This window comes from Musca autumnalis, unplaced genomic scaffold (assembly GCF_047663935.1).
Source record: "Musca autumnalis isolate F117 unplaced genomic scaffold, ASM4766393v1 scaffold_5, whole genome shotgun sequence".
Taxonomy (NCBI): Eukaryota; Metazoa; Arthropoda; class Insecta; order Diptera; family Muscidae; genus Musca; species Musca autumnalis.
The window spans coordinates 46,182,494-46,196,951 of NW_027412088.1; the positions used below are offsets into that span (position 1 = coordinate 46,182,494).

The 14,458-nt window shown below is 37.6% G+C and overlaps 2 protein-coding genes across 3 annotated transcripts in view; one reads left to right on the top strand and one right to left on the bottom strand.

Moving 5' to 3' along the window:
- Positions 1 to 14,458, top strand: part of tud (tudor domain containing protein) — a 66,479-nt gene that overhangs the window by 28,649 nt on the left and 23,372 nt on the right. The window lies entirely within an intron of this gene.
- On the bottom strand, positions 4,907 to 5,635 carry LOC141405145 (uncharacterized). The gene is made up of 2 exons (XM_073989182.1): positions 5,211 to 5,635; positions 4,907 to 5,144 (listed from the first exon to the last, which is right to left on the bottom strand). The coding sequence occupies exons 1-2, from the start codon at positions 5,424 to 5,426 to the stop codon at positions 4,995 to 4,997; spliced, it is 366 nt and encodes a 121-aa protein (XP_073845283.1). The 5' UTR covers positions 5,427 to 5,635; the 3' UTR covers positions 4,907 to 4,994.

The window sequence follows — 14,458 nt, forward strand, 5'->3', positions numbered from 1 at the left end:
CCTATAAACAGGTGTAAAAATAGGTCGCGTGCAAAAAAGTACTCTCCATAAGCTTTAAAACGATGTCCATATTGCCACATCAGAATTGTAAAATGTCAACATCCATACCTCGGGAAGTATGGACTTCCCCCCGGAAAATTATATAACGTTGAGTTCAGGATGCCAGGGCTATCTACTGTAAAAATTTCAGCCTAAAGGTGTTAAAGTACGAAATTTCCGAAATGTCAAGACCCATATCTCGGGAAGTATGTACTTCCCCCCGAAAAAAATTATATGTCGTTGTATTCAGGATGCCAAGGTCTATCTACTGTATCTAATTTCCACCATATGTGGCAATTAAGATTGCTCTCACGGTAAGATTCGAGCAAGAACTTCAACGAGAGTAGTCCATTGTGTCGCTGTACTAAAATAATCTTTTTATCCTCAGAGGACCATCTGAAGACACATCCCGTCGGGGATAACAATCTTGGCGCGATGCGGGGGCTTGACGCCACAATCTGCTCATTCAATTTCTTTAGTGTTGAACTGGGGGGTTGTCACTGACCAAAGGTTATCCACTCCTTGTCGAAGACCTACACAATACACTGAAATCCTACAGTGTACTTTTGGGGTGAGTGACATATATTTGGTTACTGATCTCCTACCAAAATAATTCGATATCCCCTAACACCGCGGTGTTAAGCGACCACGTGCCTATCGGTGTTTAAGGTTTGCAGTCAGGGTACCGACTGTATTATAACGGAGCCTCGTTGATACCTAGGCACCTCAACGAGTAGCAGGCTTAATTGTCAAGTTCCAATAACGGTAGTGGAGGGCTATGCCATGGTTGTACACAGTTCCCCCATCTAAAAAAAATTTCTATGGATGACAATATTAAAAAACAAAAAAAAAAAAAAACAACAAAAACCCAAACCCCTTTGATAACGACCCCTGCTATGACTATGGACACTGCTGCACCTAGTGCAATTAACCTAAATTTGGGCGGGGACGACTGTTCCACACCGACCCTGGACAGAGTTAGCGACTCAATAAACTCGCAGAGCAGGGAATTGCTCAATCTCCTGAGGGAAAGTGCATTCACCTGAGTTGGGAAAGTTCTCCCATAAGCAACTGGGAGGACATCCCCCTGTCTGATGATGAGATGGATACTACTGTCATCCAATCTCAGAAGGACAAGGAGATGTCCCCCTCGGTTGCTTCTGGGAGTACAAAACCGGATGGGAAGGGAGTAACTCCGTCAGGGGATGTTACGTAGGTCGCGACCGATAGACCTAGTCTTCCCAGGCAGGACGCCTTGGTGGATGAGGCTATGGATGAGGAGACTGGAAATTCTCTCACCTCCCCATCCATCAAGAGTAGTAAGGCCCGGGAGAAAGGATAAACATGGCTACAAAAGAGCAGTTAACTACTGCTCTAGATTTGTAGACAAGTCTCCAGGTGAGGTCTCCCCGGCGGAATTCCGGGAGATTAGGTTGAAGCTCCGCTTCTTGAGGCGTATTGAGAGGAAATACCCTCATTTTGAGAAGCTTCCACTTCCAATCGACCGGATTCCGAGGCCGGATCTGGAGGTAGGCGCCAGCCCAACGACTGGCTTGACTTCCCCGGAACCAGCCACAGTACAAAATCCAGTAGTGCCGGCCTGTTCGAACCCTTTGCGGACCCCTAATGTGTCTGCGGTAGGGGAAGACACCCGGACCACACTGGCCCCACCGACACGGTCCTCGAAGTCGTAGAAGCAAATTGGGAATTCACGGGAGGAGTTGCCACATCAGCCCCCAGCTACTGTGACAACCCCGCCGGTGAATGCCACAAAAGCTGCTGGGGAAAACATAGGCGGGAAATGTTCCAAGGCCGCTGATTTGCGGAAGCCTGAACGCTATTGCTTTTGGTGAAAATCGGTTCAGATTTGGATATAGGTCCCATATATATTTTCGCCCGATTTCACGTATTTGCTGCACCAAACACGCTATATACGTCCGATTTTGATGACATTTGGAATGTTTGACTGAATTCGGTCTAGAAATAAGTCTCCCAAATTATATCGAAATCGGTTCAGATTTGTATATAGCTCCTATATATATTTTCGGCCGATTTCACGTATTTTTTGTACCAAACACGCTATATATTTCCGATTTCGATAAAATTTGGAATGTGTGTCTGAATTCGGTCTAGAAATCGGTTCAGATTTGGATATAGCTCCCATATATATTTTCGGCCGATTTCGCGTATTTGCTGCACCAAACACGCTATATAAGTCCGATTTCAATGATATTTGGAATGTGTGACTGAATTCGGTCTGGAAATAAATGTGCCAAATTATATCGAAATCGGTTAAGATCTGGATATAGCTCCGATTTATATTTTACATATTCACAGTGGTGTAGGGCATCATATAGTAGGCCCTGCCCGAATTTGATCTTTTCCTTATTGTTTTTTTTTAATTATTGATCATGTAAACTTTAAGTCTGTCTGGTTACTTTCCCAGAAAGAATTGTCCAGCAAGAACTTTCTCAGAGAGTAAGGGGTTTTTATTCTCTTTTGCTAGAAAATTGTAAAAAGTAAACATACAACTTCCCAGCAAGCAATCAGCTGGCTTGCCAAAACAGAACAATTTGTCCGCCAATAAAGGAAGCAAGCACGTTGTATTTTATTTAAAATAAAAAAGAAAATGAAACAAAAAGTATTTTTCCACTTTACAAATTTGTTCTCCATAAAACAATACAATTAGACTGACTATGTTATTTGCACAATAAAATTCTTCTTAATGTTCACAAACATAAATAAAAAAAAAAAAAAAAACTAAAAACAGATGATTGACTGTTTTCAGGAAGAAGAAGCATTGCTAGTGCTTGCTAGAAGAAATTTGTCCAGCAAGAATTTGCACTCTCAGTGATAGAACTGTCAAAATGTCTCTCTCGAATCGCTCTCTCTTGCTGATTTTTTGTGTTAACAGACGACTTCCAGCAACAATTGGTACAAGTTGTTACAAATTTTAGGGTAACCAGACAGACCTATTGCTGTTGTAAAAAATTTCTGTTTATTGAAAACATTTTGTTCCCGTTATGTTCAGTTTGTTTGTCTCATTACAAATGCTGTGTATTTTTTTGCGCTGTATTAATTACACCGGATAATGTTTAAAACAAATTATTTTTGGTACATATGTACATGTACATACATATGTACAGTTAGTCAACTTAATTATTGCAAAACGAAAATTATTACAAAATTTTAAATAAAACATCATTTTATTGGTATAAATAGATATAATTATTAACATTTTTGTTAACAATACAATTCTTACACATGTTTATTAATATAATAAAATAAAAAATAGCTAAATTTCACTAAATATTTTCTTAAAATTAACAAAAATTAGTACAACTCATTATTTGCACTGTCAACTAAAGAATTGCAAAATTCACAACTTTTCAGTCTTTCACGGTATTTTTCGAAAAGTTGGTTCTAAAATTTGGTATGCCCACATTTGGATCAAAAACAGCTTGTAAACGAATCTGAATTTAATAAATAAATTTCGGAATGTCATATTGCAATGGTATTTTTTAGCCATTCTTCTTTATTGCATTTTATTTAGTTCCCCGGGTTAGTGGGCGACCTATTCCCGACTTTTTCCTTCTGGTGTACCTATGAATTTTCGATGGAGTTAATATCTAGACACTTGAACGGGATGTAAATGTCTTTGGTACAGTTGTATGACAACCAAGTCCTACATAAATTAGATTTATGCTTAGGGTCGATGTCTTTGTAGTACTTATATTGCAATTTGTTTCAATTTTCAGGACCAACAGGCCCAAATTTCTTGACGCTTTTGGTTAAATCGTTTCTTAAAACATCCAAATAAACCTCCTATGTCATTGTTTCTTCCAAAATCAGGATTTTACCAACGTCACTGCTTGGTATATAACCCCATACCATAACTGACGGTTTTCCTAACTTTACGCTATGTATTAAATTTTTGTTTTCCATGGCTTTCAAGGGTTTTCCCAATACTTTTTGAGGTCCATTGTGATGGTGCAACATAATCTTAGTCTCATCAGAAAATATAACGCCATCCCAATACTAAAGATGACGTGAAAAGTTGTCTATAACAAGTCTGAATAGTTTCTATATATTGTGATGGGAGGGCAATGGTTTTTACCTAGTCACTCGTGATGAGTGTTTGTTATTATGTAGCACTTTTCTGACTTTTCCATGTGACACACTTACTCCAAAATCATTTTTAATAAGAAAAAGCTATTCTCTGGTGCTGCTTTGGGCTATTTCGTTAATTTCTTTAATCATTCTACAGTCAATTCGTGTGGTTACTATTTTGGACCTGCCATGTAACGCCCTCAGTTTGAGCCTGGCTTCTTTCTCGGTGCGGTAGATGATGTTGTGTACACTTCTCAGGTTACGAGAGGTGTTTTTAGGGATTTCTCTTTCGGATTTACCATTATTATAATTGGAATAGACCAAATGTAGCATATTTTCCGAAACCGTTTACCTGACTTTCTCTTTTTCTGAATATACCGTCTATGTTACACACACAAAAATTAATTTATGATCAAAAATTATGGATCTACATGTCCACATACCATAAAAGTCTTAAAAATCCTTAAATGGAAAAAATCGCGGAGGAAACTCCACGATTTTATTGCACATTAATTCATTTTGCAATTATTTAGTTGACACCACAAAAAACCAGGTACCTATCCTTTTTGCCCGTTGTTTTTGTTATTTCCAACCGATTTCTGTATTTATTGGCTTGATGTTGTCATTAACAGGTAAATCAACAGATATTTACAAAAAGTCCAACATTATTGAAAGAATTTCTTGTAGTAATTCCTAATTAAACTTCAAAATTTTTAAAAATTCATCGTTTGCAATAATATAGTTGACTAACTGTATGTACATGTATATGAAAATAAAATTTTATTGACAATAATTTTTTACACACAAATGTTATAAAAATGTTCCTTGATCAACAATCAAACACATCATCTTCTGGAACGTCGAACTGATCTCCTTCGAGCAGATAATGAACGGCGACCCGAACGAGACCTTGCATTTCTGCGTAATGATGCACTTCGTCTCATTCTTCGCGGTGCAAAGGCACTACGTCGCCTACGGCTGGCTATACTCGAGCCCTGCAAAAAAAAAATATGTTAACATTATTGAATTAGTATGTTAATTTTATTTCTTTTTCTGCTTACCATTTGTTTGTAGCGGTTCTTCTCTTCTTGGCTCAATTTATTCCACGCCATTGCGCCTTGCCGTACTGTTTCCACCGCTGTCAGACCGCAATGCCTTTGTCGGTATTCTCGCAAATAGTTCAGATAGCCATTTCTGGTTAATGGTCCTGGGCGCATGCATTTTCCACCCGAACCACTGCCCCCTTCTTCACCACTACAAACAACGCGGCAACTCATTTCTTCAGCACCAGGAGATGTTCTCCAAAACGATTTCAAAAACGACCAAATTTTTGCAATTTCACGTTATTTTGAACATACAATTTTTCTGCAGCAGGAGGTGCTCTCCAATATGATTTAAAACGCGATCAAATTTTTGCAATTTCAAGTTATTTAAACACAAATTGGAATTGAAATTTTGACTCTCGACAAATTTGTTGAATTGAATTGTTGAATCAAAATTAAATTTATTATGAAATGAAAGGAAAAGTATTTCAAATGTAGCACATACAAAAATATTACTTGGCTTTGGCAAAGTATTTTTCAAATAATCAGATTATTTTTTTAAGAATTCGTTGTAGTATTTTCTAAAATTGGGTCCAATTTTTGTTATAGATCTGAAAAAAGTTTAATCGCGTCTTCATAAAAAAAGTAAAATTTGTATATAATGTTTTCCTCATCCATATTTTGTTGATATTTTTTATGTTACTTCTTTCCAACAATATCTAATAAATTAATGATGAATCGTGACTGATGATTTGTGCATCAATGTGTATTTGTTTTTGTTACTGCTTTTCTTTTTCTCCCCACAAACGAACCCCTCCAAACATTGAATTACTTTTAGTGTGTGGTGCGGTGCGCCTTGCATGTTCATTATTTGAATATGTATTTCAATAATGAAATAAAATGCACGAGATAGAGAAATTTCAACTGAGTCAATGAACAAAACGTTGTCTTGCATCTAAAGTAGCTTTAATTAATCACCGCACTCAGTAAATTTGTGCAAGTAGCGCCTTAGCTGGGTAAAAAAAAAGTTTGCAAAAAAAAATAAAATGGGCTATTTATAGTTTTCGTTTTTTTGGCAAATAAAAGCATATAATTTTATGGAAATAATTAACAGATACATATTCAAATGAATTCTCTTAAAATATCATTCAAATCAATACTTCATTTTTTTCTTAAAATCTCCAACACCTAATCGAACTATTCACTTATTTTCCAACGAAAAATGATATACCTCTCATTCTTTGTCTATGAAGTCTCCCTTGTTGTGGTGGAGGGGTGGGTATGACAGTAAAAAGCGGTATCTCTTTACGTTTCTCATTTATGGTTGATTGCCATTATAAGTACATGGTGATTGGTTAAGCAATTACTTCATACACCCACTCTGCGACTGAGCCGGTTATATCCAAATATGGCTTGGAATGTCGTGTCGTCATTATCAACTTCAATGTTAATGTAGATGTGTGATAATGAGACGGACAAATGTGCCATATTTGCTGGCAAAAAAAAAAAAAAAAAAAAAACAATTTTTCTATAAAGCTTTTAGAATTTGTTGTCTCAAGAGGAGGTAGTCTAAGCCAAACCACTGCTAATATTTGAAATTAAAGAAGTAGTGAATAATAAGAGGACTTTGTCGACAGCTAAATTCCTTCCTTCAGCTTGTGAAAAGTTGTTCGATGTAGTCCATCTTTTAGCAAATCCTTCAAAGCGATCCGTGATGTTTCTCTATTATAACGTTCCACCTCTCTTTTCAGATCATGAAGATTCCTCCTGACATGCCTGGGTAGGGGACTCCTATCCACTATACGGTGATTGGGACGACTCTTACGGTAACACCAGAGCCCGAGCAAGTACTGCAACGAGATCATGTCATTGTGTTGTTTTCTTTTTTATACCCTCAGCCTTTAGGCTAAGGAGGGTATATACACTTTGATACGATGAAAATGTGGCTCATCGAAATAGTGGTTTTAGACACCAAGTATGTTTGGACGAAATGTGTTTCAGACAATTTGGAGTCGATCTAGCCATGTCCGTCCGTCCGTCTGTCTGGCTGACTGGAGCGCACGACAACTCTCGAACGGATCAACCGATTCGGTCCAAAATTTGGCTTTCGTAATATTTTGAACAAACTTAGTTTAAGTTCGAAAATGGGTTATATCGGTCCAATCCTTCCTGTACCTCCCCCACAAAAGTTCGAAAATGTTCGGAAAATTTGTGCGCACGATAACTATTGAAGGGTACTCCCTTCGATTTGGTCCATACTTTGCCCATCGTGAAATGTGTACCAGACATAGATAAGATTTCAATATGGATTCAATCGGTATACTCCTTTGTGTACCTCCCACACAAAATTTCGGAAAAGTTCAGTTTAGGGTCATCACTCGAATCGCTCTGATTTTTGTTCTAGCAACTTGTATTCACTGCCTCTATACGACGTTACAAGTTTCATTAGGGGCAAGTCCATACTTCCTGAGAAAATAGCATGCAAGTTGCAAAAAACCCCTATGTTGTACTCTTACGTTTGAGTAAAAGATTTAGTTGTGCTTTTATGTTATAAATAAAAGACTTATTGATAAATTAACAAACTTAAGCAAGATTTATTCTGTTTAATTCTGGAAACTGAAATACGTTACAATAGTTGATGTGCGTGTTAATACTTGTGGTGTAATACAATGACTGTGTTGTCTGAATGACTGAAAGAGACTGACTGAGTGAGAAAGAGTATAGCATGAGGGTAGCAAGTGTGTGTGTGTGTATGTATAATAACAATGATGCCTAGTTTCTGCCCAGATAGCATTTAGAAGACTGTTTTTTCAAAAATCACATTGAGGAGTCTTTTTAGAGTCCTTTTGGTGATCAAAAATTGATTAAGTCGCTTGTGTGATCAGAAAGGGACTCGAAAGTGACTCCCAGTAATGATTAAAAAGAGTTCAATTTAAAATACAACAACAAATGTGTAGCAATCACAAATAAATCATTGAGGTGTTTAAAATGTGACAATTTTTTGTTATTTATTGTCACATTTTGATCATCTGGAAGATTGAAAAATGCTTAATCAAAAAAGGGTCATACAGGTGTTTGAAAAGTGATTATAATTATGTATACTCTGATCATATTTTGAACAGTTAGGTGATAAAAAACTGATTGCTTTGTTTTATTTTTATTTGGTTGTAAATAAAAAAATAAAATTCTCATATACACTTTCTACAAAATTTTGATATAAATGTAACGTATAATATTAAAGGTACAGACAAACACAACACAACAGGTTTTGCCAAGTGAAATGAAGAAGCAGTATACTAACCACCAAGCAACATAAAGGATAATTAAAAGACATAACAAAGCAGAAAAGACTATAAAGCAAAGGAAAGAAACAAAGAAGAATAAAAAGAAAATTTTTTTAATTTATTTCGTATAACAAAAAGACTCATAAATGACTCCCTAAAGACTCATAAATGATTATAAACATGACTCTAAAAAGACTCGAAAAAGGGTCCGAAATTAATCAACAAAACACCAATAAATGATTGAAATACGACTCGAAAAAGACTCATTTGTGATTTGTTTAGAAGAGTCGCCTGAGGTTATGTTTTCCTACCGACAAAGGAGTCATTTATGATCAGAAAATGAGCTCATATTCTAGCTTTTTAATCGTGCAGTCGGATCAAAAAAGACTCGAATTTGATTAAAATTTTCAAAAAATGCTGACTGGGTGATTGTTTACAGTAGAACCCTAACATCTCCCTTTTTGAGACTTCTCGGGGGTCCGGGATATTGGCTGTACAGGGTTTCTTCGAGAAGTGATGCGTTGTGGGTGCATAACCGGTGATGATGGTGGAGTTGTGAAGTCTTCTTCCATTGGTGGACTAATGTTGAAGTCTTCTAGTAGGATTTGAAGAGGAAGATTATCATTTTGCTCTGCAGGTACATTTTGATCGGTTTCTCTTGCTCGGAGTTGATCTGCGTGAGATCTCACAAGAATTTGTCTCTTATCCACTTGAATGAGAGTGTTGTAGGTAACATTACCCACTTTGTTGATAATTTCACCTGGAACCCAGTAGCTTTTATTACCTTTGAAGTGTTTAGCGTAGACAAGATCTCCAGTGATGAAATTTCGTTGTTTTGTACCATGTTTCCGGTTGTATTGTTTCTCCATTTGAATGTTTCTCTCTCTGCTCGCTGGTGGAGGCTTTGTTATTAAATCGAAAACTGTTCTCATTTTTCGACCTAGGAATGATTCCGCTGGAGAGAGTTCATTAGGTGAGTTTTTGTTCGGTGTTGAACGATACACTTCTAAGAATGTTTGTAGTGCATTAGATGCCGTCTCCTTTCCCTCTGATTTTTTTAAAGATCGTTTGAGAGTATCGACGAATCTTTCTGCTTGACCATTGGAACTTGGGTGATATCGAACTGTTCGTGTATGTTTGATTCCTCGTTGAGAACACCAATTTTCAAAATCCGCTGAGGAAAATTGTGTTCCATTGTCGGATACGATTTGTTCAGGATTTCCAAACTGTGAACAATAAGTTGTTAGTAACCTTAATGTTGCTGCGGTCGTGGTTGATGAAGTTTCATATATGACGGGATATTTGGAATATGAATCCACTATTACGAGGTAGTAAATGCTTTTTACAGGACCTGCGTAATCTATGTGAACACGTTCGAGAACGCGTGTTGTTGTGGGCCAAGGACAAAGGTTGGTTTTGATGGGACTTTTTGCTGCGAGTTGGCAATTGTTGCATTTCTTGACGTAAGTCTCTATGTCCTTGTCTATGTTTGGCCAATATACGTAGCTGCGTGCGATAGATTTGCTTCTTTCTGTTCCTATGTGTCCGCGATGCAGTTGTTTGAGAATTTGTTTTCTGTAGCATTCGGGTACTATTATGCGCGTATTGAACATAAGACAATCATCTGTTATTGATATTGAATCTTGCCTGTTGAAATATGGAAGAATTGAAGAATCTATGCTGTTTTTGTTTTCTGGCCAGCCGTTGTATACGTAGTTTGAAACTGTTTGTAAGGTTGAATCCTTTTTGGTTGCATCCTGTATCATTTTGAAGCTAACTGGCAGTGTTGATACGGCGTCTGTGATGTCATATCTTATGTCGTTTTCTAGGTTGATTGAAGCTATGATGTACTCGTCTGATGGTTTTTCATGTGCGCTTATCAATCTTGACAGAACGTCTGCATGTCCAAAATCCTTTGTATTGGTATACTTTATATCGAAATCGTAGGTGAGAAGGATGAGAGCCCAACGTTGTAACCTGTTCGCGGTGTAGACCGGAATACCTTTTTTGGAACCAAATATGGTGAGCAATGGCTTATGGTCGGTATGTAGGGTGAATTTTCTTCCGAAAATCATTTTGTGGAAACGTTGTACGGCGAAAACTAGTGCTAGTCCTTCTTTTTCGATTTGACTGTAATTTCGCTCCGTTGGAGTAAGTGATCTGGAGACGTGATGAATGGCTTTGACACTGTTGTCTGGGTAAGTATGGTATATTACCGCTCCGATGCCATGTGATGATGCGTCCGCTGCAATGTGAATTGGCAATGCTGGATTGTAATGAGTTAGTAGTAAATCCGATGTTAGAATGCGTTTGAATTCGTTGAGAGATTGTTGACATTCTTTGGTCCAAATGAATTTGTGATCTTTTTTTAAGAGATCATCTAGTGGTTTTCGGATGTTTCTCATGTTGTAGACATACTTTCCATAGTGGTTTATGGAGCCTAGTAAAGATCGTACTTCTGAAATGTTTTCAGGGACCTTCAGGTTCTGTATTGCAAGAATTTTATCTGGATCAGGTCGTATGCCATTTTTATCTATGATTTGACCTAGATACTTGATTGATGGTTTGAAAAATTGACATTTTTCGAATTTGAGTTTGAACCCGTAATCTTGAATTTTCTGTAATAACAAATTAAGATTAGTTTTGTGATCGTGAAGATATCTACTTGCCAAGACTATGTCGTCTATGTACGCTCGTGCTCCTTGGATGCCTGTGCATAGCTCATCCATGATTCGCTGGAAGGATCCTGGTGCTGATTTTATACCTGGAGTGAGGCGATTAAATCTGTATAACCCTTTGTGAGTATTAATAGTTAGCAAGTCTTTGCTTTGATCGTCGACTTCTACTTGTAGATATGCGTCAGAGAGATCCAAATGACTAAATATCATACAATCGTGACAATCTGAGAGAATTTCTTCAGGAGTGGGCAGAGGATACTGATTTGGTTCAATTGAATTGTTGAGACCCGTGGAATAGTCTGCACAAATTCTAATTTTTCCGTTCCTTCTACTTACGACTATTGGCGCTGCAAATTTTGAAGAATTGACTGGTGTGATGATATTTGCTTTTTCAAGTCTATCTAGCTCTGTTTCTATTTCTGTTCTCACGGCATATGGTACTGGGCGTTTTGCAATGAATGTTTCTTTTGCGTCTGGAAGAAGTTTAATATGCACTTTGGTTTTTGTACAAAGGCCAAGACTGCTGTTGTCGAAAACAGGTTTGAACTTGCTTCTCAGGTTTGATATGTATTCATCGTTTGATATTTGGCGACACCAAGCTGAAATTGGTTTGTCCCAAAGGTTAAAACTTTGTATCCAGTCGATACCCATTATGTTTAAGTTATCGATTTCCGTGACGTAACATTGTAGAGTTAGCGTTTTGTCTGATACCGTTGTGTTGCATTGACACTTTCCGATTAGGCTGATGCTGTTGGAATTCACGTCTGTTGCAGTATCATTTGTTTTGTGTACGTGAGGCTTACCTATGTATTCCCATGTTGATCGTGATATGATTGAAATATCGGATGCTGTGTCGATTTGTAATTTGACTTGTTTCTTGTTTATTTCCACGGTGGTATATTTTCGCAATTGTTGAAATTGGAGTTGCTTTGAAGAGAATACAGCGTTGGCGTTGTATTTTGTTTTGTCCGACTTGACTGCAGTTTTGTCTGTAGTGGACTTGCCTCGTTTTGCGCTTTTGCAAAAGTTATCCTTGTGACCTGTCTGCTGACACTTTGAACATTTATGATTTTTAAATGGACAGTATTTTGAGTAATGCATGTCTCCGCATAACCAGCAGGGCGTTTTAGGAATTTTATGGGAATGCTTGTTGTTGTTCTTGGCGAATTTCTTGACTGCGCATATTGATTGCGATTGATGCTCGATCAATGTATTGTCTGTTTTCAAATCCATGAGTCGTTGAGTTTCATCTACAAGAGTGTCTAGAGTTGTGGAGTCCTTTGCTTCGTCTAGCAATTTGAGTAAACGTAAGCGAATGTCGTTGTCTTTGCTTGATTGTAAACCTAAGACATAGATTAGGCACTTGAATTGATCCACTTGCATTTCATTTAGCTTGAAGAGTTCGCACTGTAAGTTAACTCTACCGGCGTATTCCTTATAGTCTTCTCCTTCAAGTTTTTTCATTTGCAAACACTTGTAGCGTTGAGACACTTGAGTTTCTACCTTACCAAATAGTTTGTTAAGTTTCTCCAGGGTGTCTTTGAGACTCATTTCTGTTGGATTCTTTGGAAGAACGTAGTTCCTGAATCTTTCGTGAACACTGTTTGACATCTTTCTCCAGAGTAACGCAACTTTGTCATGATCGTCCAGAGATTGGGCTTCTTTTTCGAAGACATGTTGGTAGCGATTGTACCACGCTTGAAAAATTAATCCGCTTTCCGGTTCATACACGAAGTCTGCCATGGAATGTGAAAGAGATTCCATCAATGCTGCTTTTGAAGTGCTGGGACTCGTAGCATCTTTGGTGTTTCCAGTACTCTGTGCTTGAAGTAGATTTGTTAATTGTTGCAGTAACTGCGTTTGAAGATTCATAGCCGCTTGCTGTTCAGCTAGTAATTTCACAATGTTCTCGCTTGACATTTTATGTGCAGTTGATTTTTGCGTAGATGAATTGAAATTAAAGAATTTATTTCCTTATTCACCGTCCTCGTCGCCAGTTGTTGTACTCTTACGTTTGAGTAAAAGATTTAGTTGTGCTTTTATGTTATAAATAAAAGACTTATTGATAAATTAACAAACTTAAGCAAGATTTATTCTGTTTAATTCTGGAAACTGAAATACGTTACAATAGTTGATGTGCGTGTTAATACTTGTGGTGTAATACAATGACTGTGTTGTCTGAATGACTGAAAGAGACTGACTGAGTGAGAAAGAGTATAGCATGAGGGTAGCAAGTGTGTGTGTGTGTATGTATAATAACAATGATGCCTAGTTTCTGATTGTTTACAGTAGAACCCTAACACCCTATGACACCGTGTGAGGTAGTTGGAGCGCAAGATAACTCTAGAACGGATCTGCCGATTCGGTCCAACATTTGGCCTTAGTATTATTTTGTCCAAACATAGTTCAAGTTCGAAGATAACCCATATCGGTCCACTCCTTCAGGTACCTCCCCCACAAAAGTTTAAAAACGTTCGAAAAAGTTGTTCGCACCATAACCCTTGAAGGGAGTGACCGATTTAGTCCATACTTTGCCCATCCTAATATGTGTACCAGATATAGATCAGGTTTGAATATGGACTATATTTGTCCACTCCTTCGGGTACCTCCCGCACAAAATTTCGGATAAGTTCACTTTAAGACCTTTGATTTTTGTTGAAGCATCTTTCCTTCGCTGCCTCAATTACGACAGTAAAAGTTTTTCAGGGGCAAGTCCATACTTCTTAAGCAAACAGATCGAAAGGTGTAGAAACCCCCTATGGCACCATGTGTAGTGGCTGGAGAGCACGATAAGTCTGGCCTTCGTCATATTTTGTCCAAACTAAGTTTCATGGGGCAATACCGACACACAATGTCCGGTACTTCTCCCCAATATTTAAAAAATTTCAATAAATCGGTGGGACGATATCTCTTGAACGGGGTAACAATTTAGTCCAAACTTTGAATTTCCTCATATTTTGTCAAAATTTAGTTTAACTTCTAAAATGGCCCATATCGGTCCTCCATATGGGTACCTCCCCCACAAAAGTTCAACATTTGTGTCTGAGTGCAGTTAATTCCTAATCCACATTTTGTCGGCAAGTTCAAATGTCCAAAAAGGGGCCACATAATTCGAAAGAGACCTTAAATTCATTCGATCTGTCCGTAGATGAAAGTGTAAATTCACATTGGCTGTGGGTATATATCTGTCGACAAAGCCGACTGACACTTTTTTACTTGTTTTGTCTTTTATTTAATTTCTCAATATGGTGTTGCTTAACTAGAATAATCTTTATCTCCTCAGGTAGAATGTCCGTCCATTGGT

What these genes read in the sequence shown, in the direction of transcription:
- LOC141405145 (XM_073989182.1), bottom strand. Translation starts at nt 5,426, where the DNA reads ATGAGTTGCCGCGTTGTTTGTAGTGGTGAAGAAGGGGGCAGTGGTTCG. An exon ending in AGAACCGCTACAAACAAATG is followed by an intron (nt 5,145 to 5,210) that starts GTAAGCAGAAAA and finishes TTTTTTTTGCAG; the next exon opens with GGCTCGAGTATAGCCAGCCG.